Consider the following 27,412-nt stretch of genomic DNA (forward strand, 5'->3'; position numbering starts at 1 on the left):
CTGGTGTTCCTATGTATTTGAGTGCTATGAAATAACTATGAAGTTCCTCAATGAGTCATTATGAACGTTACTGCATGTTTGTTATCCTGCTCAATTGCCCAGTCTTGTTCACTGTTTTGCTTAATTGTGTTTTTAATTGTGGGTTTTTTTTTTAGTTTATCCCTTATTTGTTTGTTTTCTGACCCCTTGTTATTTATTTTTGTTTTGTTTTGTTTCCCTATTGTGTTTTTCTTGTTGTATTCAATAAACCCTTGTTGTCTCAGAGCCACCAGTTAATCGGCCCTCATTTCTGCCTGCACTATGCCCTGCCGCTGTGATAGTGAGGAAAACTCGTATATTTATACGGGGCTCAATTAATACAGCAGGTTACATTTATCTCAGTACCTCACAGTATGGAGAAGTTGCTTTTCATCAGGTGATTGTTTTGTTTACTCGTGTTGTAAACTAGTTTGATGCTTCGTCTTCCTGTAAATACCTTTTTTTTTCCACTGACCTGCTAAAAGCGCAGCATCCGCCTTGTGAGATTAAAGATCAGACGTGATCCTGACTGCCCCGTGTGCTGCCTACTCAGCGGTTTGGAGACGTGACGCCCGCCCCGAGATCCTTGACCATGGCAATAAATCTGAATAGAGGCCAAAGAGACACTGGCATGGAGGGTCTAGTTCTCCACGTACTGGGGAACATCAATACCGACAAACAGGAAAACAGATGCAAAGATGGTTTATTTCAAATTTCAAAAGACACAGCATGATATTACTGTTCCATCACCAATACACCAATATGTTAATTTATTTAATGACTTAATTATGCAAAACTGATTTCCTGTATTAGATATAGCTGATATAACTAAATTATGATTATTTTGGGGATAATGTCTTGTTTATGAACAATGTGACATTTGAGAAGGTTAAGAAGACAGATTTCCATGGTGACCAAAGGTGTTTGAAAGAGCGCTGGGCCGTTCACCCGGGTCATTGCTGAACCCGACGGCTTCAGTTCTCCCCCTTGCAGAGTTTGCACTCGCAGGCCGTGATGTGCCTGTATCTGTAGGTCTGTGTTGTGTTGCCACTGCAGGTCAGCTGTACTTGTCGCATTTCAGAGCTCTGCTCCTGGCAGCAGCCGCAGGTCCCACCCATTTGGAAAACACCCTTTGAATATGACCACCTGAAACAAGATCACATAAGATAAGATGAACTTCATTTGTTCCTGGGAAAAATTCTCCTGCATACAGCAACCAGGTACATAAAATGCTAATCAAAGACAAACTCCAAAGACAATAAATCATCGTGTAAGCAAGTTTTAAAAGTAAAAAAAAAAACAGAATATAGTGTTGTGAATAAATATAAATGCATGGTGGTCTACCTCCAATTAAAAAGCACCAGACTTTTACTATCTCGGCCATGAGATTTTGTCCCGGCATGAATTATGGGGGTGGGGGTGTAACGCCAGGAGGAGGCGCTGTAGTGTATGATGGCAGCAGGAAGGGAAGGATCCCTCAGTAGTGTTTCTTAGCACAGCATGTTGGAAAGACCCAGTAGGTAAAGGTGCTTCAAGAGAGCGCCCCCTGGTGCAGGTGGGCAGTATTGCTCACAATGTGAAATGTGAGTGGTTTGTAGGTGTGGGTGGGATGTAGGCTACTATACTGTGATCAGGACTGCCCAGGAGTGACAGAGCGATGGACTTGTATGTCTCCTTAGTGCTGGCATATAACAGTGCAGGAAATTTTAAGTTTCTGTCTTTAATGTGAAATGAGTCCAGGTTAAAATGCATACACTAATCACCACCTTGTGCTAACACGAGTAAATAAGAAGCATAACACTGCTGTTCTGAACAGAAGTGCACGATCGTCTGCATGGTACAGATACACATCTATTTATCTAATATCTATTTATTTATCTATTTATTTATCTAATCTGTGCACAGAAGGGTGTCATATGGCAGCAACATCATAACATGTAGTAAAAAGAAAATGGATATAAATTATAATATCCTATATCTCATTGAAAATATATCAATATACTGTGAAAATTTGATACACTGCCCACCCCCTAGGCGACTAAAAGTTGTTGATGGGTGGGTTGGCAAAGCCATGGGTTAGCAGACGATCAGAAGCCACAGGCCTAGTAGAAATCAGCATATTTGTGTTTGTAAATGACGGTTTTAATGTAGGATTTGGATACTGGTCTAAAATGGCAAATAAATTAGTTAATTAAATATATGCTGCCATATAACATCTCAAGGATCTGGTTTGGTCCTAATAGTACAATCAATAAAGATATAAAGTAAAACTAAGCTAACAGAAAGCAAAACATTTAAAAGCAGTTTTATATCACTGATACAGTTACAGGATTATCAAGCTACCCACCTCTCTGTACATCTCTAATCAGATTAATAGACCAGGCTGGATTTGGACCATGTACAATTTACAGTTAATACTGTGAAGACACGCTAAATTAGACTCAGACTTACATTGAAGATGACTGACACTGGCCCTGGCATGCGGGGAGCTGTAGTGTTTTGGTGCAGCCTCCATCGGATAGCACAGCGTTTGACGTCGTCACAGAGCACACGTTACTGCCTGCAATAAACAAAGTACATGATCAGCATATTATATTCTGAAACTCAACTATATCACCACTAGAGGCCGCCGCAACTCATAAAAAAATTGACATTCCATCACCAGACTGTGAAGCTGTGTTTCCTACAAGACTTCAGTGGGGACACACCATGATGTGTTTCATCATATGAATTTTTTGTGCAAAAGGACACACCTACGGAATAATCTTGCATAAATATATAAAAGTTTGAGATCTTGATTAACTCTTGCAGCGACTACAAAATTTACCAATTACTTGACATGAAGTTTATGAATTTCCTGACGTATATTTAGCCTTGGCTGACTCAAACTATACGATAAAAAGCCACCAGTCAACCCTGAAATAACTGAAAAGTTGATGGAATTTCTGCCGTCAAATGTACCACTAGTTAACCTGTTTCCTGTCTTACTCAGTAAAACTAAATGCCCATCAGATTCTAAAGATTCCTCTTACAATTGTAGCAGCAGTGCTGTGCATCCCAAATCCTGAACTCCTGAAAACAAACACAACAGAAAGAATTACGAGTGCAGAAGAGAACAATAAGGTGGACGCTTCTCACGGTGAAAGTATGATAAGCGTCGTATGAGCTGCTACAGGGAACAGGGCATGTTATGAGCAAATGCAGTGGACAGTTACCTCTGCACAGGTCACAGCTGCTGGACAAACCATTGTTTTGGTATTTATTCCTTCCTTCTCACAGACGTAAGTAACACATGGCTTATAAGGGTCCTTCCAACTCTGACCGACCTGCACCAGCGAGACAGAGACTGGGTCACATACCGGATGTAGGAATGCCATGTAAAAAGCCAATATTTCTGGTTATAATCTCTCCTGAACCCATATCTATCATAATTACTGACATGTTTACTCTCTCCAGTACAGTCTCTGGCTACCTTCATAAATGATTTTCTAAATACCTGATACTCTGTTCCATTTTGCCGACAGGTCCTGGAAACTGTGGAATAAAACAAGAAATATTACTACTTCACTTCCTTTTGCCCATGACCCTACTTCCCTACAGGCAGAACCGTAGGTGCAGTCACTGATATACATCACTACATGTACGGTAGATATTTGCATGGGTTTGGGTCGCTTGACAGATAAATCCTATATATAATTTGACAAGAATTTGTGCAATAATATTTCAAATGAATACTAATATCATTCAATTTGGCCCCAACATGCCGTGTTATGAAAGCGGTCCTATTATGCCCATTTTCACTGCTCATAATTTCTGGAATGTACTAGAATAGATTTATATGCGTCAATGTGCCAAAAACACATTATTTTCCTCATACTGTACATCTCTATTCACTCTGTCCATAACTCTGTCTGAAATGCCCTGTTAGAGCTTTAAGCCCCACCTCCAATGGGCCATGTGTGTTCTGATTGGTCAGCTTGCTCTACATGTCCCACCCATCTTGTAGTCTGCAGACAGATCTTTGCAGGTGACCTCACCATGTCACGGATGTAAGGGCTGCAATTCCAATGAGGCGTTTTAGGCAGATTAGGGAAGAGTGGTTTCTAGGGTGAGAGTTACTCCCTTTGGCATGTACTTTGGGAAACACCAGAAAAGCATGACAGGGCCCCTTTAAAGAGTCACTTTTTTGTAGATACATTACCACATTTGGTTGTATTCCAGCATCCCTGGTTAATGGTGATGGCTATCTGGTTGTCTCTGCAGATGACAGGGGTAGGAGGGGGCAGGGGCACACACTCCTCGGTATTGGTGATTTTACTACAGGTGCAGCTGTGGCACGCCGACTCCCAGGTGTCACCAGGCTGCGGGGAGACGATTCATCAGTAAATTCCTCAGCTTATGTGTAACACAATCACAGACAGCACAACGAGTGAAAACAACAGTCAATAAAAATCACAAAGCCAATAAGAATACTTATTTTGAAGAATTTAAGAAGCCAATGACTGACGGAATAAACAACTAGTGTTGGGGTCAAGACCACCTAACCTGAGACCAAGTCAAGACCAAGACCAGGGCATACCAAGACCAAGTCAAGACCAAGACCAGGGCATACCAAGACCAAGACAAGACCAAGACTTTGAGGCAGAGAGACCAAGTCAAGACAAGACTGAAGGGAGAGGAGACCAAGTCCAAGACCAAGACAAAACCAATGTGAGACCATTTTCAAGACCATTGCTGTAATCATAACAATTATGTAGGTTCATCCTCTGTTAAAAAAACTATAGTGCTTTTACAACACAGTTCTATATTACTGACCTTTAGAAAGATAAGATATTACTTAGATATTACTTAGGGTTGCCAACTTTTGGAAATTAAATTAAGGAACAAACTTTTCTTTTTTATTTGCAGATTTTTATCTCTATATCACTAGTTGTAAGACGTCCTGTGTTGCAACCACTTTAACCTTTAAACATTTAGTAGAAAAGTATGTACAAGTCCGTGTGCATGGATTTAGTTTACCAAAGATTATCAAATTTAAGTTTTGAATGTATTTTTTTATATATTATTTTAAATAAAACATCAGTATTTAGAAACATAACTGAAGTACAAAATATATATTTTACCCGCAGTAAACTGTAAAACCTGTGAAAGAAACAACAGGCATCCTCTGCTGTCTGTCACGTTTTTCTGCTGTGTTGATTAACGTTACAAATTCCTCCGTGAGTAAATCTGAACTTGGTGTCAGACCAAACAGAGCGCCTAGCAGACATCCTCCCTCTCACGTTACAACCACAGACAACAGCCTCAGTTAGCATTTTAGATGCGTTTCTAGATAAATATCCGAGTGTGGTGTAACAGAGCCGAATAACCGTTCTTAGTCTTATCAACTGGTCCTTCTCACTGCTGCTGGCGTAATTTATTGGGAAACCAAAAAGTTCCCAAATTAGTCATTTAAAGTAAGTGATGTGGGAGGGTCTCTGAGCTCTCAAGCACCGCCTCTAACCAACTCAAAGTCACAATTACTATAATCCATGTTGAATATCTACTTGTCAAGAAATGTATTAAATCATTTCATTGTAAGGTCCAAACTGGAAATACTGTAACTGAAAGGCACACAATGAATGCGTGTACCAATACAGCGTGAAATTGTCTTCAGCAAGATCTATTTAAAAATTGCAATGCATGTCGAATCTGTCACGCCCGGCTCGTACAATCCTCGTGTGTACCACGCCCCCCTGATTATCCACGTGTGCTTCCCCGATCGTACACAGCTGCACCCTGTTATTTTGCTATGTCTTGTCTATTTAGTCCACGTCTTGCCCTATCTTGTTGTTCGTCATTGATGTTGGTTGATGTCCGTGCTAGTGCGCTGTCCTGATCTTTTAATAAATCCCCAGTTTCCCCCGTACTTCGCCTGCTTCCTGCTCGTCTGCATGCCCGTGCGCATTACCTGCTCACCAGCGATCGTGACAGAATCCATAAACACATATCAATATAATATTGATTTGGGTGGTCAGGGTCTTCCTGATTTTTGATTCACTCCCGAAATATTACTGCAAATCAGTGCAATGTAATATCAAAGTATAGTATTACTGATTTGGCTAATCAATGAGCCTATTAACCTCATTATTACATTATTGTATGGAAAAAGGCATTATTGGCTCAGTCGGCACTTCAGTGATATTCATCTTAGCTTGTATAGTATGAATCAGAAAGAGCAAATCATACCTGCTTAGGTTCTCCAACCGGACCCTTGCAGCCTGAGGACAGAATGAACAAGTCAAGATGAGTTAAACAGATAAGGCATGAGACTGACACATAGTCCATGGGCCCTATTTAGAGTGCATAACATTTTTTGCCTGGTTAATAGGTTCTCAGATACTTTGACATCATCTTCAAGAGGACTCAGAAATATTAAACCCATTTACAGTGAAGAGTCAATTCCAAACAAATTAAACACATCTGAAATGGAAATAGATCACAATGTTGAGGCAGGAAGACACACAGCTTACTTGTACAATTCGTCACACATATATCTTTGTATTTTTCTGACAGGACCATTCCTTCAGGACAGTAGCACCCAGCTTGGTCAAGGTCAAAGCGGCTTCCTGGTACACGTTGCCTGAGAAGGACACTGGCAGTGAGAAGAATCTCCCTATTGTATCTTTTTCCATCAAAGAGAGCTGCCACACACTCACCCTGCTTCACAGTAGTCATCAGCATGGTCACGACATTCTTGAAAAACCAGCCCAGGCTTACAAGAGAAATCTGAAGGTGAAAAGTAGGGGAATGTTGTAAATTCATTGTGTCTGACCAAGTTGGGTGGCCCTGGTCAATCTGAGGCCGCTGTAGCCTTTTCACTGCACATTACCACAAACTCCGTTGGTCAGGTGTCTCCATTCCACACAGACGTGGTGTGTGTTGCATTCCTCGGCCGCTTTGCTCAGCGTTGAGCAGAGATATTCATGGCTTTGGTTCTTCATCATGCACAAATCTGCTATACAGCTCCGTTTAATGTATGACAGGTCCACTATTTTTCTGCAGTCCGCAAAGGCGCTGAAACAGTGACAGCAGAGTGATGTCATACACGGCACAGAAGGATTGGCTCTGCAGGTTACGGCACCCATGATCAGAAGGTTGTGGGTTCAAATCCCGGGTGATGCTACCATTGGGCACATGAGCAAAGCCTCTAACTCTCACATGCTCCAGGGACTGGCTGACCCAGCTTTCTTAATCGTATATCGTCCTTTTTTTGCCACTTATCTGGAGCCAGGTTGCAGGGGCAACAGTCTAAGCATGGATGCCCAGGCCTCCCTGTCCCCAGCCACCTCCTGCGGCTCCTCCGGGGGGATACACAAGCCAGTCGAGAGACATAATCTCTCCAGTGCGTCATGTTGCATGGGCTACCACTGCACGCGCCTTACTACATGAATGCGCACACATGCGGAGTGTAGAGAAGGTGGAAGTGGCAGAGCAGGATCCGATGGAGGCAGTAGGCAGGACTGCAAAGTGTCACGCATTGACCGTGAGGCACACGATGCGCCTCTGTCAGATGTAATCTCACTACATACTGATGAAACTTGAGAGCCCTGGTGAAATATAAATAGCATGCTGTGTCCCGTTATGATCGCGATTGATCCCTCCAGTAACCAATAACTAAAAAAACGACTTGTTCAAATGAAAGATTAGTGCTGTAATGTTTAATATATTCTTGTTGTTGAAATCGATTTAGAAAAATATTGGGATCGAATAAAGTATTGTTCAAACACCAGTATCGAAATCAAGGTGTGGTTCTGGTACTGGTATTGAAAATTTTGAATGATGTCCAGCCCTAATCCTGGCCAGCTCACCCTCAACTACAAACCGGCCCAGAACATGCTGCAGGTCACAGCCTGAAGAAGCCAACAGGACCATCGGCAAAAAGCAAAGACGCAACCCTGAGGTCACTGAATTGCATCCCCTCCACTCAGCTATGGCTAAAAATTCTGCCCATAAAAGTTATGAACAGAATTGGTGACAAGGGGCAGCCCTGGCGGAGTCCAACACCCACCGGAAACAGGTCTGACTTACTGCTAGCAATGGAAACCAAAATCTCACTCCGGTTATACAGGGACCTTATGGCCTGTAAAAAAAGACCCCATACTTCTGAAGCACCCCCCACAGGACCCCCCGAGGTCCTAGTCCACAAAACACATGTAGACTGGTTGGGCAAACTCCCATAAACTCTGGAGTCAAGCTTGGGGGGGGGGGGGAGCTCATAGGCGAGCGCCTGGTGGCCAAGTCTCGAGCCATGGGGCCCAGCTGGGCAGAACCTGAAAGAGTTACATTTCTCTGCCCTCCTGTGGGCTCACCACCTGCAGGGAGGGCTGTAGGGGTTAGGTGCAGCGTAGATCAGATGTTAGTTGAAGGCAGGGGCTTCTGCAGACCAATCGTCAAGCTACCAAATCTGGTTCAAATCCATAAAATTAAGTTGACCTATTTCTATTACCCTGTATGCAAGTAAAATGTTTTTATGCCATAATATCAAAAGAACTAGAAATATTCTCATGACTTAATATTTACTTTGTAAGTCTCCTTATTGCCTGAAGTACAGTACAATCGATTACGGTATAAACACATAACAAGCTTTAAGAGCAAGTGGAGCTTACCTGCCATCAATGATATTACAGAGGTCTGAACCCCGAGGGTCAGGTGAACAGATGGGTTGAGTAGGAGGAGTAGTAGTAGGAAAACAAGGAAGATCTTTGGGTTTACAGTAAGGCTTCGCTGGATCGTTATACACCCACGATGAAGACGTCGGTCCACAGCATGAGTCGCTCTCGACCACTCCATTGCTGCGCACACAAGACGCTCCAGCACAAACACCTGCATGACACAGTTAATGAGGCTCAGCACACGCCTGGACAGTACGGGCTGAAAGCTGTGATGTATAAAAAGGTGCTGGAGCAGATTCACCATCACACACCCACACATATACAGTGCAATCAAAGAGTTGTACACATACATAACAATACTACAGAAATGAAATACGTACCACACTGTCCTTCAGTATTATGCTCAAAGTTTTCCATTGCCAAGGTAACAGTTAAGTCACTGTTTACTGAGATGGAGACGCTGGAGCGAATTTGATCAATATACAGAATAACCTTGTAACTAGTTTTCTCAAACCTCATCCCCTGATTATTGTAAGGTGGCACTATTGTCTGGTTGTTGAGTTTGCACTGGAAATGGAGTACAAATCAGGTAAGTATTCAGTTTGCATAATAGGTGAATGTATAACAACTATGGGGGCAGTCGAAACGTGCATACAGCACTGTGCGAAAGTCTTAGGCAGTCAAAGAAAATGTTTGAAGATATTTATCTGGGTATATAGAGCTCTGGAACAAAGAGATCATGCAAAACTTTCAGTTTCACTCATGTCTCACGTTAGCAGGGTTAGTTATCATGTGGGTTTTTTCCGATGCTACTGCTAAAACAATACTTTTAAAACAACAATACTGCTAAAACAATACTTTTAAAACAACAATACTGCTAAAACAGAGCCGCGGCCTAAATGTTGCTTAACAGAAAATAAAGCTAAAACGAAGGTCAGAACATTAAAAAAACGGTTATTTTGTTTCTAAGGAAATTTTAATTACAAATTGAATGCAATATGTCAATTTGACACTTATATATATATATATTTAAATATAACTCAGCCCGTGGGGCAAGATGCAGATGCATGCATGCAGAGAGGGCCCAGCAAGCGCGAGCATATGCATGGTCCAGGGTTTTCAGACTAATTAAACGCCATAGGCTAACAGTAAGTGTCTACTGACTTCAGAACAAGTGTTATGTTAACTACCAACGGCACAAGAGCTTCAGTGATGCTTCAGGTGCCCCTAGCACTAGGTATTTAAGTGGCACCGAAATCTGTCCAGTGCATACTGATCATATAGGAACTGGTGCCATATTCACACTGTCTCATATTTATGGGTATGTGCTTGTGTATAATATACATTTTTTTGCAGCCACTAGCCTGGATTTTCTCTGCTTCTCTTTCATGTAGGGCTTCCTTTCTTTATGGGACTTAAATCCTGCTTCTAGGAGCCTGTTACAAACTGTCCTGAAGGTCAATTGAGGTCATCCCCTGATTCATGAGGCACTGCCGGATAAGTTGACAGTCATCGCTGACATTAGAAAGTCACTTCTGCCCTCCACCTGGCTGGTTGTTCCCATTGTCTCCTGCTTCACCTTGTTCTTGTGTCCTGCTGTCTTAGAGATTTTGGACTTAGAAGCAACCTGGCATTCAGTATAGCTTTCTGTCAGCAGGATAAAACTAGGATAAAAAATGGAAATGAAAGAAAATATGTCTCTCCAATATTTTTGAAGCTGCATAGTGTATAGCTGTATAGGGATGGGCTGATTCACCTGTTTTGAGCTCTGATCCTATTCCGATACACATCTGCTGATACTGATACAGATTCTGACAAGAGCTATTTTTACCTTGATAATTAAAAATAGTGTCTGTGAAAAAAATGTAACGCTTGTAAATACAATTTAAACTGACAAAAACAATAGTGTGCAATGCACTATGTGCTTTGGACCCTAAAGATGTATGCCAAAAATCTTTAATTAGGCTATTAGAGATTGTTCCACCTAACTGTTTCGAGGAGAAGCAGGCATGGGATCAGGTCGCATCACCAAATCATCCACTCAGTGCTGAAAGTGGTATAATGATGTCAGAAGATAGGAAAAACAGAAGCTCGCTGTTCAGCCTGGTGTGTTTAATGGCGTGTTGATTGGTGAAATACCCTATCATCAGTACTTATTACTGATAATGAACTGGAATATTTTTTTAATGGTATGATTTATTCTTTACTTTATATATATCATTAGTGCACTCAACAACAACAACAACAAATTTATTTTTGTATAGCGCATTATCACAACATTACATTGTCTCAAAGCGCTTTACAGCATCCGCACCCAAAGCCCCCAGTGAGCAAGCCAAAGGTGACAATGGCATGGAAAAACTCCCAAGAAGGAAGAAACCTTGGGAGGGACCAGACTCAAAGGGGGAGCCCATCCTCCAGGGGCCGGCAGGGATAGTCAAATAAGAGTCAAGTCACATTGTCCCAATCATAAGATTTGGGAAATAACTGGAAAGCAGCGAAGATGACAAGCCAATGCCGAGTCCAAGTGCGTACTCATGTCCGAAACAAGCGTGGTGCACTGGCACATTGCTGAAACGCAGCACATAAATATTGCTGAATTACACACCACTGACTTTAGATGGGGTTTTTATCGGTCAAAAGCACAATTCTGTTTCCTTGCTTTGAAATAGCAATGCGCTAACAATGCGCTAACAATGCGCCTAGTCGCACCTCATTTAAAATATACTGCTCCTATACGTCATTTGTTATTTTGAAAAGGTGTGCACTTGGGAAGAAAATTAGGAATGTGCTGGTATGAAGTGAGCAAAACCACTTTGCACCGCGCTTCCCTGCAGTGCACAATACAGCACTTTGACAGATAATATCATAGTTTTACCCTAAAATGAAGATTATTTAAAAATCATCTTCTTTGACTGCCTAAGACTTTTCCACAGTATGGTGCATCCACATACATTATTGATAGGTATTAGGAAAAACATAGAAAACAGGTTTTTCCTGGAGATGCTTACCTGGATTTTGTTTCCATTTACATATAGGGTGGCTTTGGAACTCATATATTGCACTATGACGCCCTTAACAAATGAGCCCGTGAAATATTTAAGTAGGTAGTTGTCCACAGCAACGAGGAAATTATATCGTGGCACCTTCTCCTTCACCAGGATATAAGTGCAGTTGTCGTAGCTGTCATATGGTGTGCCTTGGAAGGTGATGTAATGGGGATCTCCGTAGAGATCACACTGACCTGGAAGAGAAAGTGAAACTCATTCCGATTAGGGGTCAAATGAAGAGAGACAAAACGATTCCCAAAGGAAGGAGGGAAATATGCTGAGATAAATCAAAATAAGGAGAAACCTCTGGCAGACAAGATGTTGATCAGATGACACTTACAATCACAAGTCCATCTGCTGCAGCAATCATCAGAGATATTCCTTAGCAGTCCTCTGGGGCACTGTGGTTTCGCAGTTTCTGGACAGGGGGGGCAAACTAAAGGAAGTAGATGCATGGTGAGACATTGGGACAGACGCATAGCATGACCTTAGGATAGAAGGAATTATGAAGAGCTGCCTGCTGTACACCAATGGACACATCTATATTTATATGGCTGTTATATGAGATGGTTTGGAAGGTGACAATCACCATCTGTTTATGAGCATTTGTGACTAACTCCAATTAAAACAGCATGTAGAAACACACAGCACTGAAATTAGTGCTGAAGTTAGAAAAATGGCAGACATACACAGGACACACAGATACATTTCAGGGAAAGAACATAAAAGCCATTTTGTGTAATAGTCGATAAGAGAAGTGCATTACCTGCTGGTTTCAATACTGCATAGAGGCATAAATGTAAAGATAAGCAAAGAAAGCAGTACTTACCACAGTGAGCTTTGTTGCAGCACCCATCATGGTACCATTCAAGGTGCCCACCAGAACATGGAGGTGGTTGAGGACACTTGAGGAGAGGTGAGCATGCTAAATAAAGAGAGCAAGGAGGTTAAGATTGCCTGATATCCTCTAACTTATACATACTAAATATACAAGCTCTAGTTTGTGTTCTAACAATAACAGAACTTCGAGATTTATTTTGCACATTCATACCCAAATATAAGACACTACAAATTATATTCCAGGAGCCATGAGACACATTCCTTAACGTCCCACAAACGCACTTTGGCACCTTAGGTGTTGGGCAGGAGTTGGGTAGGGAAACTAAAAACATGCAGCAATCAGTTAAACAAAAACACCTTTTCATTTTCAGATCGGTTATCATGCACACTCTGCTGTGTATATACAGTGATAACATGTATGGCAGTTAATAATAAGAGCAATCAAGGAAGAGTGACACATATAGCAATCATGCAAAGAGCTTCTGAGACACCAAAAACAACTGCGAATAGGGAAAGAGGGTGAAAATTTTTCAAAATGTTTGGAAAACTATTCTATGTGAAGACAAGAATCACTAGAATTTGTGCTAATAATCTCACTTGAACTTGAGTTTCACTTTGACTACTTGATTTTGTTGCAGATAATACTGAAATTGTACATACAGTAGCTGATTCCATTGTAATTAATGTCAAACTTACTTGTTGAATATCCAGTGCTGGATGACTGAGTTGTACTGGATTTAGTCACACTTGTGGATGAGCCAGTTGTAGTAGTCGCAGTGATATGCGTGGTTGACTTATTTCTCGTGGTCTTAGTCACAGTCGTTGACCCAGTTGTAGTACTTTCAGTGATATGCGTGGTTGACCCAGTTGTCTTAGTCACAGGTGTGGTTGGCCTAGTTTTAGTAGTCCCAGTGATATGCGTGGTTGGCCCAGTTGTCTTAGTCACAGGTGTGGTTGGCCTAGTTTTAGTAGTCCCATTGGTAGGTGTGGTTGACCCAGTTGTCGTAGTCTTAGTCACAGTCGTTGACCCAGTTGTAGTAGTTCCAGTGATATGCGTGGTTGGCCTAGTTGTAGTAGTCTCAGTGATAGGTGTGGTTGATCCAGTTGTAGTAGTCCCAGTGATATGCGTGGTTGGCCCAGTTGTAGTAGTCCCAGTGATATGCGTGGTTGGCCCAGTTGTAGTAGTCCCAGTGATAGGTGTGGTTGATCCAGTTGTAGTAGTCCCAGTGATTTGCGTGGTTGGCCCAGTTGTAGTAGTCCCAGTGATATGCGTGGTTGATCCAGTTGTAGTAGTCCCAGTGATATGCGTGGTTGACCCAGTTGTCTCAGTCACAGGTGTGGTTGGCCTAGTTTTAGTAGTCCCAGTGGTATGCGTGGTTGACCCAGTTGTCGTAGTCCCAGCTGTGGTTGATCCAGTTGTAGTAGTCCCAGTGATAAGTGTGGTTGGCCCAGTTGTAGTAGTCTCGGTGAACGGTGTGGTTGACCCAGTTGTAGTAGTGTGGGTGAAAGGCGTGGTTGATCCAGTTGTAGGAGTCCCAGTGATATGCGTGGTTGGCCCTGTTGTTGTAGTCCCAGTGATAGGTGTGGTTGATCCAGTTGTAGTAGTCCCAGTGATATGTGTGGTTGGCCCAGTTGTCTTAGTCACAGGTGTGGTTGGCCTAGTTTCAGTAGTCCCAGTGGTATGCGTGGTTGACCCAGTTGTCGTAGTCTTAGTCACAGTCGTTGAACCAGTTGTAGTAGTTCCAGTGATATGCGTGGTTGGCCCAGTTGTAGTAGTCCCAGTGATTGGTGTGGTTGGCCCAGTTGTAGTAGTCCCAGTGATAGGTGTGGTTGATCCAGTTGTAGTAGTCTCAGTAAAAGGCGTGGTTGACCCAGTTGTAGTAGTCTGGGTGAAAGGTGTGGTTGATCCAGTTGTAGTAGTCCCAGTGATATGCGTGGTTGGCCCTGTTGTAGTAGTCCCAGTGATAGGTGTGGTTGGCCCAGTTGTAGTAGTCCCAGTGATAGGTGTGGTTGATCCAGTTGTAGTAGTCTCAGTAAAAGGCGTGGTTGACCCAGTTGTAGTAGTCTGGGTGAAAGGTGTGGTTGATCCAGTTGTAGTAGTCCCAGTGATATGCGTGGTTGGCCCTGTTGTAGTAGTCCCAGTGATTGGTGTGGTTGGCCCAGTTGTAGTAGTCCCAGTGATAGGTGTGGTTGATCCAGTTGTAGTAGTCTCAGTAAAAGGTGTGGTTGACCCAGTTGTAGTACTCTGGGTGAAAGGTGTGGTTGATCCAGTTGTAGTAGTCCCAGTGATATGCGTGGTTGGCCCTGTTGTTGTAGTCTCAGTGATAGGTGTGGTTGATCCAGTTGTAGTAGTCCCAGTGATATGTGTGGTTGGCCCAGTTGTCTTAGTCACAGGTGTGGTTGGCCTAGTTTCAGAAGTCCCAGTGGTATGCGTGGTTGGCCCAGTTGTCTTAGTCACAGGTGTGGTTGGCCTAGTTTCAGTAGTCCCAGTGATATGCGTGGTTGGCCCAGTTGTAGTAGTCCCAGTGATAGGTGTGGTTGATCCAGTTGTAGTAGTCTCAGTAAAAGGCGTGGTTGACCCAGTTGTAGTAGTCTGGGTGAAAGGTGTGGTTGATCCAGTTGTAGTAGTCCCAGTGATATGCGTGGTTGGCCCTGTTGTAGTAGTCCCAGTGATAGGTGTGGTTGGCCCAGTTGTAGTAGTCCCAGTGATAGGTGTGGTTGATCCAGTTGTAGTAGTCTCAGTAAAAGGCGTGGTTGACCCAGTTGTAGTAGTCTGGGTGAAAGGTGTGGTTGATCCAGTTGTAGTAGTCCCAGTGATATGCGTGGTTGGCCCTGTTGTAGTAGTCCCAGTGATTGGTGTGGTTGGCCCATTTGTAGTAGTCCCAGTGATAGGTGTGGTTGATCCAGTTGTAGTAGTCTCAGTAAAAGGCGTGGTTGACCCAGTTGTAGTAGTCTGGGTGAAAGGTGTGGTTGATCCAGTTGTAGTAGTCCCAGTGATATGCGTGGTTGGCCCTGTTGTTGTAGTCTCAGTGATAGGTGTGGTTGATCCAGTTGTAGTAGTCCCAGTGATATGTGTGGTTGGCCCAGTTGTCTTAGTCACAGGTGTGGTTGGCCTAGTTTCAGTAGTCCCAGTGGCATGCGTGGTTGACCCAGTTGTCGTAGTCATAGTCACAGTCGTTGAACCAGTTGTAGTAGTTCCAGTGATATGCGTGGTTGGCCCAGTTGTAGTAGTCCCAGTGATAGGTGTGGTTGGCCCAGTTGTAGTAGTCTTGGTGAACGGTGTGGTTGACCCAGTTGTAGTAGTCTGGGTGAAAGGCGTGGTTGATCCAGTTGTAGTAGTCCCAGTGATATGCGTGGTTGGCCTAGTTGTAGTAGTCTCAGTGATAGGTGTGGTTGATCCAGTTATAGTAGTCCCAGTGATATGCGTGGTTGGCCCAGTTGTCTTAGTCACAGGTGTGGTTGGCCTAGTTTCAGTAGTCCCAGTGGTATGCGTGGTTGGCCCAGTTGTCTTAGTCACAGGTGTGGTTGGCCCAGTTGTAGTAGTCCCAGTGATAGGTGTGGTTGATCCAGTTGTAGTAGTCTCAGTAAAAGGCGTGGTTGACCCAGTTGTAGTAGTCTCAGTAAAAGGCGTGGTTGACCCAGTTGTAGTAGTCTCGGTGAAAGGTGTGGTTGATCCAGTTGTAGTAGTCTCAGTAAAAGGCGTGGTTGACCCAGTTGTAGTAGTCTGGGTGAAAGGTGTGGTTGATCCAGTTGTAGTAGTCCCAGTGATATGCGTGGTTGGCCCTGTTGTAGTAGTCCCAGTGATAGGTGTGGTTGGCCCAGTTGTAGTAGTCCCAGTGATAGGTGTGGTTGATCCAGTTGTAGTAGTCTCAGTAAAAGGCGTGGTTGACCCAGTTGTAGTAGTCTGGGTGAAAGGTGTGGTTGATCCAGTTGTAGTAGTCCCAGTGATATGCGTGGTTGGCCCTGTTGTAGTAGTCCCAGTGATTGGTGTGGTTGGCCCATTTGTAGTAGTCCCAGTGATTGGTGTGGTTGATCCAGTTGTAGTAGTCTCAGTAAAAGGCGTGGTTGACCCAGTTGTAGTAGTCTGGGTGAAAGGTGTGGTTGATCCAGTTGTAGTAGTCCCAGTGATATGCGTGGTTGGCCCTGTTGTTGTAGTCTCAGTGATAGGTGTGGTTGATCCAGTTGTAGTAGTCCCAGTGATATGTGTGGTTGGCCCAGTTGTCTTAGTCACAGGTGTGGTTGGCCTAGTTTCAGTAGTCCCAGTGGCATGCGTGGTTGACCCAGTTGTCGTAGTCATAGTCACAGTCGTTGAACCAGTTGTAGTAGTTCCAGTGATATGCGTGGTTGGCCCAGTTGTAGTAGTCCCAGTGATAGGTGTGGTTGGCCCAGTTGTAGTAGTCTTGGTGAACGGTGTGGTTGACCCAGTTGTAGTAGTCTGGGTGAAAGGCGTGGTTGATCCAGTTGTAGTAGTCCCAGTGATATGCGTGGTTGGCCTAGTTGTAGTAGTCTCAGTGATAGGTGTGGTTGATCCAGTTATAGTAGTCCCAGTGATATGCGTGGTTGGCCCAGTTGTCTTAGTCACAGGTGTGGTTGGCCTAGTTTCAGTAGTCCCAGTGGTATGCGTGGTTGGCCCAGTTGTCTTAGTCACAGGTGTGGTTGGCCCAGTTGTAGTAGTCCCAGTGATAGGTGTGGTTGATCCAGTTGTAGTAGTCTCAGTAAAAGGCGTGGTTGACCCAGTTGTAGTAGTCTCAGTAAAAGGCGTGGTTGACCCAGTTGTAGTAGTCTCAGTGAAAGGCGTGGTTGACCCAGTTGTAGTAGTCTCGGTCACAGGTGTGGTTGGCCCAGTTGTAGTAGTCTCAGTAATAGGTGTGGTTGATCCAGTTGTAGTAGTCTCAGTGATAGGTGTGGTTGATCCAGTTGTAGTAGTCTCGGTGAAAGGCGTGGTTGATCCAGTTGTAGTAGTCTCAGTAAAAGGCGTGGTTGACCCAGTTGTAGTAGTCTCAGTAAAAGGCGTGGTTGACCCAGTTGTAGTAGTCTCGGTGAAAGGTGTGGTTGATCCAGTTGTAGTAGTCTCAGTAATAGGTGTGGTTGATCCAGTTGTAGTAGTCTCGGTAAAAGGTGTGGTTGATCCAGTTGTAGTAGTCTCGGTGAACGGTGTGGTTGACCCAGTTGTAGTAGTCTGGGTGAAAGGCGTGGTTGATCCAGTTGTAGTAGTCTCAGTAAAAGGTGTGGTTGACCCAGTTGTAGTAGTTTCGGTGAAAGGCGTAGTTGACCCAGTTGTAGTAGTTTCGGTGAAAGGCGTAGTTGACCCAGTTGTAGTAGTCTCGGTGAAAGGCGTGGTTGACCCAGTTGTAGTAGTCTCGGTGAAAGGTGTGGTTGGCCCAGTCGTAGTAGTCTCGGTGAAAGGTGTGGTTGATCCAGTTGTAGTAGTCTCAGTAAAAGGCGTGGTTGACCCAGTTGTAGTAGTCTCGGTGAAAGGTGTGGTTGATCCAGTTGTAGTAGTCTCAGTAAAAGGCGTGGTTGACCCAGTTGTAGTAGTCTCAGTGAAAGGCGTGGTTGACCCAGTTGTAGTAGTCTCGGTCACAGGTGTGGTTGGCCCAGTTGTAGTAGTCTCAGTAATAGGTGTGGTTGATCCAGTTGTAGTAGTCTCGGTCACAGGTGTGGTTGGCCCAGTTGTAGTAATCTCGGTGAAAGGTGTGGTTGATCCAGTTGTAGTAGTCTCAGTGAAAGGCGTGGTTGATCCAGTTGTAGTAGTCTCAGTAAAAGGCGTGGTTGACCCAGTTGTAGTAGTTTGGGTGAAAGGTGTGGTTGACCCAGTTGTAGTAGTCTCGGTGAACGGTGTGGTTGACCCAGTTGTAGTAGTCTGGGTGAAAGGCGTGGTTGATCCAGTTGTAGTTGTCTCAGTAAAAGGTGTGGTTGATCCAGTTGTAGTAGTCTCAGTAAAAGGCGTGGTTGACCCAGTTGTAGTAGTCTCGGTGAAAGGTGTGGTTGATCCAGTTGTAGTAGTCTCAGTAAAAGGCGTGGTTGACCCAGTTGTAGTAGTCTCAGTATAAGGCGTGGTTGACCCAGTTGTAGTAGTCTCGGTCACAGGTGTGGTTGGCCCAGTTGTAGTAGTCTCGGTGAAAGGTGTGGTTGATCCAGTTGTAGTAGTCTCAGTAAAAGGCGTGGTTGACCCAGTTTTAGTAGTCTCAGTGAAAGGCGTGGTTGACCCAGTTGTAGTAGTCTCGGTCACAGGTGTGGTTGGCCCAGTTGTAGTAGTCTCAGTAATAGGTGTGGTTGATCCAGTTGTAGTAGTCTCAGTAATAGGTGTGGTTGATCCAGTTGTAGTAGTTTCGGTGAAAGGCGTGGTTGATCCAGTTGTTGTAGTCTCAGTAAAAGGCGTGGTTGACCCAGTTGTAGTAGTTTGGGTGAAAGGTGTGGTTGACCCAGTTGTAGTAGTCTCGGTGAACGGTGTGGTTGACCCAGTTGTAGTAGTCTGGGTGAAAGGCGTGGTTGATCCAGTTGTAGTAGTCTCAGTAAAAGGTGTGGTTGACCCAGTTGTAGTAGTTTCGGTGAAAGGCGTAGTTGACCCAGTTGTAGTAGTCTCGGTGAAAGGCGTCGTTGACCCAGTTGTAGTAGTCTCGGTGAAAGGTGTGCTTGACCCAGGTGTAGTTGATACAGTGACAGTTGTGGTTGATCCAGTTGTAGTATGAGTAGGAGTAGGAGGAGGAGAAGGAGCTAATCACATGAAAACACAGCTTCAGTCAAGTAAAATGTTATGCATAGAAGACAGAAAAGTTCATAAACTTCCATCTTTGTATGTCCAGGTAAGAGAAAACATTAAAAACACAGGCCTATCACCTGGACTCTTATTTCATTTAACTGAACTCTGTCTATTACCTTCTGTTTCCCATCTTAAAGCCTTTCTATACTAATTGATGTATCAAACACTGTTTGTTTTTTCTCTCAGCATCTAACACATTGCTGAGGCACAAATATGACACTAAGGTCAACTGGGAAGTGCAATGCACATGTAAAACTCATAAGAAACATCTCTTGAATTTCATATGAGAAAATAATATATAATAGGTAATACATACTACATGTGATACTTCCATTGGTACAGTAGCTGAAAAAAATACACATGTATAATCGTTAACCAAATGTATCAGCAAAATCAGTATACGTAATTAAGTTAAGTATGATTACAGCCACATTTCTTACCAGTTCATGCCTGGGATACTTATTTGTTCACCGGGGAGATAAACAATATCATTCCAGTAGCATGTGCAGTTTGGTAAAGAGGAACATTTTCCTCTGTTCTCATCGAAATATGCCTCATTTTCTGAACATCTTGGGTAGCAACCTGTGTGGCATTTAGAAAAGCATCAATGGGTTTTCTGCCAAACAAATTTCCCAATAAAAACGTCATATTTCTGTGAGCAAAATGCTGGAAAATAAAAAATGATTTATTTAAGGTGTGAATGTCAAGCACATGGACTGTTACCTTCCAGCTTCCCAGTAAAAGGGAAAGGTTTTCCACAGGTTTTTACTGGGCCGCAGGCTTGGTAGTGCCAGGTACACTCGTCCTTTCCATTATAGTAGTCACAGAAAACCGCTGGCATCAAGGTAAACAGTAAGATTATGCAGAGAAAATAAAGCATTTGGGATATCTAAACATATATACAGGAAAACTGTTTGCACAATCCCACTCTTTCCTGTAATCTTTTAGTTGAAATATAATTACATAAGAAATAAGAGGCAATTGAGTTTCTATGCTTTTTGTACATGCAGATAGAACAACAGAAATGAAAATGCATGGAGACACATACGGCACAGATCCGGTGTTCTCCAGCTAATGCAGACACCGTGATCACTGCAGGCTTCTGCGTAGGACGCTACAGCTGTGCAGAAACCCAGGAACTTTCCTTCAAAATCACAGGAGCACGATTCCCTCACACAAGCTGTATAGTATGAATTAGGGTCCACCTACAACAGATAGGTGAGAAAAAACAGCACTGGCTTTAATGTTATACAATTATACTTCGCATTAATGCCCCAAGGCCGAATATTATTATCTTATCTGATAATAATATTTTATGTCATACTCAGTCTGGTTTTAGACAGGACCACAGTACGGTAACTGCAATAACTTCTGTTACCAATGACATTATTACTGCTTTGGATAATAAAAAAATTATGCGCTGCTCTTTTTTATAGATTTAACAAAAGCATTTGTCACTGTTGATCATGCTTGCCTTTTGCAAAGATTGCATAGTATAGGACATTGTGACATTGTATTGAATTAGTTCTCCAATTACTTGACTGGGAGAACACAGTGTGTAGCTATAGATAACTGTAACTCTACCCCACTAACAGTAAAAATTGGTGTGCCTCAAGGTTCTATTTTAGGACCTGTTTTATTCTCAATTCATATAAACAATATTAGTTTAGGGTTAGAACCAGCAAAAATACACTTATATGCTGATGATACAATTCTTCACACCACTGCTTTGTCACTGCGAGAAATAATACATTCATTACAGTCTGCTTTTAATTTATTACAGATGTCTCTTATGAAGTTAAAACTGGTGTTAAGTGCCAAGAAAACTAAAAATATGGTATTTACACATTCATGTTCTCCCCTTGATTATTCTGTTTCAGCACTAGATGGCACTCATCTTCTTACAAATGTCTCGGTATTTGGCTTGACAATACGTTATCTTTTGGAGTCCATATAAACAGTTTGTTAAAAAAAAAACTTTTCCCAAAACTAGATTATTAGATTATGGTGATGTAATATACATGCATAGACCTTCATCTTATTTGAAGAAACTAGATGTTATATATCATGCATAATTTAGGTTTATAACTGGTGCAACAGCAAGAACACATCACTGTACGCTATATGAGATGGTGGAGTGGATATCAATACATCCTAGAAGGAAAATGCATAGCTTGGTTTTTATTGCAAAGGCTTTAATGGGCAAATTACCTCAGTACACATGCAGTTTGCTGACATTCCGCACTAATACATACAGAACCCGTTCATCAGTTAAACTTCTCCTTCAGCCTCCCACCACACTCACAGTACTGAGCAAATCCGGCTTTTGTTCTTATGCACCACATGAGTGGAACATATTACAAAATATATTAAATTTAGACTCCTTGCCTTCTCTGAATGTGTTTAAAAATCTCATAACTCTGGGCTTAAAGAACAGTGTCATTGTTTCATATAAATTAACTTCATTCTGTGTATTTTTGGAGAGTATTTGTATGTGTTTTAGTTTGTGTTCATATTAATCATCTCTGTGTATGTACATGAAACTTTTGTATTTTTTTCTTATTTGCTGCCATCTTGGCCAGGACTTCCTGGAAGAAGAGATATTGTATCTCAGTGGAAGCTTCTTGGTAAAATAAAGAATAAATTAAATAAATAAAATTACAAGCCATTGATCTGTGAGTGACCATCTATTTCCACCTACAGAACAAAACAGTATTTCCATTAAAATCCTACACGTGAAACGATTGCTGCAGTCAAGTCACTGTGATACCTAAGAGTAATGAGGCAATTTCTGTGAGACGAGGGAGTCCTGTAACAAAGGCAGTTCTGTACCTTGGGGTGACAGTCTTTGAAGGAGTCACTGAGGAGGATTTGGCAGCGATGTTCTGCCCAGGCTGCGCAGTAGTCGTGATTACAGATGAATGTGTCATTGACTGCATCGGCACAAGGCTGGCTGTGAGTTTTCCAGCTGTTCCCAAACTCCAGCTCACTGGTCACCTGTGCTAGTGCTCGTGTTGCCAGATCATTCATTTCGTTGTCATCAAAGTTTCCACAGAGACCGCACACCTTTGTCTATTATTGACAGAAAAGGAGTTGAGCATGCTTCTGGGGAACATATTGTAATTGTACAGTTTTGGGATCACAGTCACACTCAGCTGAGTAGTGCTGTGTGGAGATACCAACTTAAACCTTATACTAGTGAATATTACTCAACTATTTCAGTAGAGATAAACACTGGTTCTTAGAAAAAAACCCAATAGTAAAAGTTAAAAGCCTAGCAGCAAAAATACAGTTTGTGTGTACAAATATATAGGAACAAAAGACTGAGTTACAGACCTTCCATTTTTCATCCAGCATGACGGTCACTCTGGTGTTCTTGTCCCAGATGATGTTGATCCCCATGTCTGGGCTGGAGATGATGATGTACAGGCCAACAGTGTGGACAGAGTACATGGGTACAATGGCAGTAGACGAAGGGTTGCGTCTTAACTCTGTCACATTCATGTCCTGCAACATCAGTTGAACCTCACCCTGTTCCATGAGAGAGGAACCTCATGTTAAAGCAAATACAAGAATGTGTAAAATAGGGATGCAAAAAGCTACTTTCATCTGACTTGTTCAGGGTACCTTGAAGTTGACCATGATAGTGCGAGAACATGTATACATGGCATCACAGCAGGGAACACTCTCCACGGTGATGGAGAATGTGCTGTTGCTTGTCTCACAGTTGTCCTGGTAAACAGAAGAAATGATGCAGCAGCTATGTTCAAACCAAGAACAGCAAATCCAGCCTTTCTCCTTATTCTCCAGCCGGAGTCATATAGCACTACATGCTAAAATATTAGCATTTTACTACAGTATAGTCAAAATTGGGAAGATTGTACTGGATTGTGCCTTTATTTGAAGGGAAAAAAGCATGTGACATACTATGTCTGCTTTTTCAAAAGGTTTTTTCAGGCTTGTTCTATTTCATTCACTATAGCAACAGTAGAAAGTGTACAGCAATGGCTGTTGCTCCAGCACCAAACCCACCTGAACCAGCGTGTACTGACAGTGCCCGTCATAGTGGTACCACTTGGAGTCAAACGTCTGGTAATAGCCGTTTCCAAACACTTGGCACTTCCCGGGACATGGCAGGGATATACAGTCCCACGTCCCATTTGTACAAGTGCTGTGAAGGTAGGATACACAATCAGGAGGCCTCTTTGGGATCTGTACTATTCTGATTGGACCATTAATTACACAAGGTTTGTAGCTTCTACTGAGGACTTTGTTACACTACTTGATTAAAAATAATAATTTACTGGAGTAGCAAGGTGGCTCATTGGGTTGGATATAAAAAAAAACAAGCGTCTAATTGAACCGGTGTTTTGACATTGATTTTGTGTGTTATTGTGTCTGAGATTGTGTCCCTGCAAAGCAGTAGCATTACAGTCCAAGGTCTGTCTGCTTTACGATCTCAGCGACGTGAAGTAAGAGTGAAGAAGACTGGACTTACCAACTGTGGCACTTCAATTGTACATTGTCTCCCGGGTTGTATGTCTGTTCCCCAAATGTGCAAGTGCATTTCTCCTGGGTAACACATGCGCCATAATTGTCTTCGTATTGACCATCTGGACAGCGACACCCGATCTGACAGTCGTCACTCTGAAAATACGGAAATGCACATCCTGTCGGTTTATACGGGACTTCATTTCACAAAACACCTGCTTACTCTGACAAGACAATGTCAGACTAACTCGGATGAGCAAAGCTCTTTACAAAGACTTTCTCTGAGATATATTATAACTTCTCAGTTGTCTGCACATACTTTTGGCTTATGCAGGGCTTCACACGTTCTCGCTGCCATACTTCCAGATGCATGTGAGCAGTGCTCGTATATCTTTGGTGAAGGACACTCTGCAAAACCACACACACAGTCAGAACACTGTTTCCCACAACATTATTGCTAAAAAGGAGCTTATGAGACGCAGACGTTCCAGGTCCATTGTGTTGGCTGTTATTCGATCTACTGCAGGGCTTGGTGATAGAAATATGTTATCTCAACATTTTTTATAAAGTTATCAGAGTCATTCAAATGATTAAATAAGAGTACTTCAAGGAATTGAAGTATTTTGTTATTTTAAATTGTATGGACTGCAAGCTGAAATATTAAAAAATAAATCATAAAAAATTTACTTTTTGTCATACGGAGCAGTGTTATATATCATTTGTTTTTTATTTAGTTGTTATTTTTATTTTATTCTCAGTTTATTTGAAATCCAATTTAGATTTTTAATTTTGAGTGTAGTTTTATTAGTTTTTATTTTAAATATATATTTCTGTTTAGTTTTCATTTTACTTTTAGTTTAAGTTTTGGTAATTTTATGTCTGGGGATATACCAGAAATGAGCTATTTACATTATTACAGCTATTTAATTCTTTACAGAATTTAACATTAACACACAGTGCATGTTATATACTTTTGAATATGTATATTTTATTAAACCTGTTCCAGATTTTATGTGGCCTAATGGTCATATACTTGATTATGTTTCCTTGAATGATGTCTATCAAGAATGAAAAATACCAAAATCATTACTTTAGCTAAATTTACTGCCTATTTTAAAATGGCAATGGGGAGTATTTGACATTTTCTTTTATTTTAGTTAGTTTTGAAAGCAATAATTATAGTTTTCAATTAGTTTTGAACCACTACAGCAGCGCTTCCAAATCCGCGGCTCGGGACCCCCAGACGGTCCATGTTTTCGCTCCCTCCCAGCAGCCTGCCAGACAGTTCACATGTCCACTTCCTCCCAGTTCCTGGTAGCAAAAATGTGGACTGTCTCAGTGTCCCCAAGAACTGGGTTGGGAAGCACTGCCCTTCAGAGCGCAACTGGATCAGCAATGGTCGGCTTTTTGTGTACATACATGTGCCCACTAATTTCAGCAGAGAACCTTCAGTCTGTGAAGTTTATTGCAGAAGTTGAAATTGTGTACTTTGTAATTTTCTATTATGTGTTGTTAGTCTGTGTCTAGTCTGTGTGAAGCTAATGACAAGTTAAGATTAACTGCTCATGTAATTATGGCCTTTAGTTGTTATTTGTTTGCGTCAGACTTGTTTGATAGCATAATAGTAACATGATTGTCTATAACTTAATATGCATCTGAATCCCAATGTAACTCCACTTTCAGCTTTATCATATTCTGTTAATGCTGGTAACATTATATAAAGCCCTCTTACGGAGTACTGTCAATATCAGTTTAACATAGTTTACTCTATCAACAAATCCACAATGGTCTGTGTTAGCTTTAGCCTACCTATGGTACAAGAATTATTTGCGGTGCAGATTCTTTGAAGATGCATGACACCTGAGGATCAGTAATGTGTTTATATAGCTGTACTCTAATCTGTTACACCGAATGGCTAGTTATGCTACTTAATTGTACCTGTAAGTAAGTTATTGTTTTGGCATATTTTTATAACCGCTGTACACATAGTATGTTGTTGATTATTGCATAAAATGTACATAATGCAGAGAATATGTTTATCTGCAGAACCAACCTCATACTCAAACATTTATGATGATAAGCAACACTGTCCTCCCCAGGAAAAGCAGTTTTTAAATACATGGATTGATAAGATATTAATCAGAATACACTGAAACAAGAAATAGAGTGTAACATAAACCTTGTAGAAGCTGTCCAACTCAGATCACCAACTGGACGCACATTACATTACAATATGTCATCAGGTGAAGGATCGACTTTACCTTCTATTGGTGCACAGTTGGGTTTTCCATTTTCACATGTGCTATAATAAACAAAGAGGACATTTGTATACGTTTAGATTAGCATGATCACAATAACTGGGCCAGTAGCTGTAAAGATTCATGTTTCAATCAGATCCCAGCGATGCCACCTGCAAAACAACGGACTTTGTGAAACTCACCATCTTTGCCCTTTGATGTCAGTTGGGTTAGAGCCTGAGAAGACGATCCCCTGGTAGTAACACGCACATTCTGGCTGAGAGACGCAGGTCTGCTGGTCATTCCGAAAGCTGCCCTCCGGACACCCACAGCCGTCCACCGGGGCATCATCCACCTCGCAAGTTGGGTCGGGGCCCGACAGAGACCGGCAGGTACGATTACAGGCCTGCGTGTCGTAGTCGAACCTCTGATTGTTGGGGCACGTTATCGCTGAAATGCAAATTAAAGGGTCACACCTTGGTTTGAACACAGAGGCAGTGCAGGCTGAAGCTGATGTGTTACCCTGGGCAAGCTTCACTGCCAACAACCCCACCCTGGCAAAGCTAACTGCCCAATTTCACTTTGTCTCGGACAGTGAGTGGGGGGGCAGCAGTGTAGCCTCCCAGGGGTGGCACTGGCGGTTTGCTAAGTTGGCTTCCTCTCAGAAGATGCCACCCTGGGCAATTACATGTCCTGCTCTTGCCGGGGCAGGTGACAGCTGGTGTACTTACGGCAGTTTGTAGCCTTCCTCCAGTCACCCACCAGGGAATCCTGATTGGCACAAGCCTTAGCATAACTCTCCATGGCCACACATAGACACTCCTCCATGGAGCCAGTGCACCGGCATAGGCTTTCTGTGCAGTCCTATGAACATACAGACAGATTTTGAGGTTGTCAAGTCCACACATCACAGGTCATTGTCTCTACTGGTAACATTTTTCCACACCAAACACGTTACAGCTATGGCAAAAACAGACACATCAGTCCAATCAATTGACCATCTAATCTAACACCTTGGTGACTTGCCCGATTCCTGCCCTGGGCCCACATTTCAGTAACCCCTTCACATCCGTGAGGGTTAGGGGTGGCAGATCCCCATGAATGTGACAATTCACAAATAATACTTGAGCACTGTACCTACAACAGTCTGCTGGCCTGAACAATAACAAATACGGTCTATTTATTACCAATTTATCCGGCTTTTCTCATATTTACCAATTTCCCAGGCTGTCATTATAATTAATGCTTTGCCTGGTAAAATAAAGGTTAATTAAGAAATGAATTTCTAAACATTGATTAGATAATCATTAAAATTGCAAAGCTAGTCAAGGTTTTTTCCTATGACAGAGTAAAAATGTT

The 27,412-nt window shown here is 42.4% G+C and overlaps 2 protein-coding genes and 1 long non-coding RNA gene across 5 annotated transcripts in view; 1 reads left to right on the forward strand and 2 right to left on the reverse strand.

The window, feature by feature from the left end:
* LOC125746886 (mucin-19-like) overlaps positions 1 to 27,412 on the reverse strand; it is an 87,586-nt gene that overhangs the window by 45,314 nt on the left and 14,860 nt on the right. The window lies entirely within an intron of this gene.
* Positions 704 to 16,554, reverse strand: LOC125737833 (mucin-2-like). Its single transcript, XM_049006442.1, has 16 exons — positions 13,259 to 16,554; positions 12,552 to 12,647; positions 12,063 to 12,158; positions 11,684 to 11,916; positions 9,053 to 9,239; positions 8,667 to 8,883; positions 6,890 to 7,074; positions 6,717 to 6,786; positions 6,531 to 6,640; positions 6,247 to 6,278; positions 4,220 to 4,379; positions 3,515 to 3,552; positions 3,234 to 3,344; positions 3,051 to 3,090; positions 2,470 to 2,578; positions 704 to 1,164 (listed from the first exon to the last, which is right to left on the reverse strand). Exons 1-16 carry the CDS (start codon positions 15,726 to 15,728, stop codon positions 993 to 995), a joined length of 4,326 nt encoding a protein of 1,441 aa, XP_048862399.1. The 5' UTR covers positions 15,729 to 16,554; the 3' UTR covers positions 704 to 992.
* LOC125737860 (uncharacterized) lies at positions 17,860 to 19,064 on the forward strand. Of its 3 annotated transcripts, none has more exons than XR_007396581.1 (3): positions 17,860 to 17,932; positions 18,113 to 18,220; positions 18,653 to 18,734. It is a non-coding gene; the product is annotated as an uncharacterized LOC125737860 (long non-coding RNA). The 3 variants fall into 3 exon arrangements; XR_007396579.1 differs by lacking the exons at positions 18,113 to 18,220; positions 18,653 to 18,734 and adding exons at positions 18,257 to 18,364; positions 18,941 to 19,064 and having other exon boundaries at positions 17,885 to 17,932; XR_007396580.1 differs by lacking the exons at positions 18,113 to 18,220; positions 18,653 to 18,734 and adding exons at positions 18,509 to 18,544; positions 18,833 to 18,889 and having other exon boundaries at positions 17,887 to 17,932.

The sequence above is a fragment of the Brienomyrus brachyistius genome, chromosome 1, assembly GCF_023856365.1.
Source record: "Brienomyrus brachyistius isolate T26 chromosome 1, BBRACH_0.4, whole genome shotgun sequence".
Lineage (NCBI taxonomy): Eukaryota > Metazoa > Chordata > Actinopteri > Osteoglossiformes > Mormyridae > Brienomyrus > Brienomyrus brachyistius.

What these genes read in the sequence shown, in the direction of transcription:
- LOC125737833 (XM_049006442.1), bottom strand. Translation starts at nt 15,728, where the DNA reads ATGACTACGACAACTGGGTCAACCACGCATGCCACTGGGACTACTGAA. An exon ending in TAATACTGAAGGACAGTGTG is followed by an intron (nt 8,884 to 9,052) that starts GTACGTATTTCA and finishes TGTGTCATGCAG; the next exon opens with GTGTTTGTGCTGGAGCGTCT. An exon ending in CTGGAATACAACCAAATGTG is followed by an intron (nt 3,553 to 4,219) that starts GTAATGTATCTA and finishes TTTATTCCACAG; the next exon opens with TTTCCAGGACCTGTCGGCAA.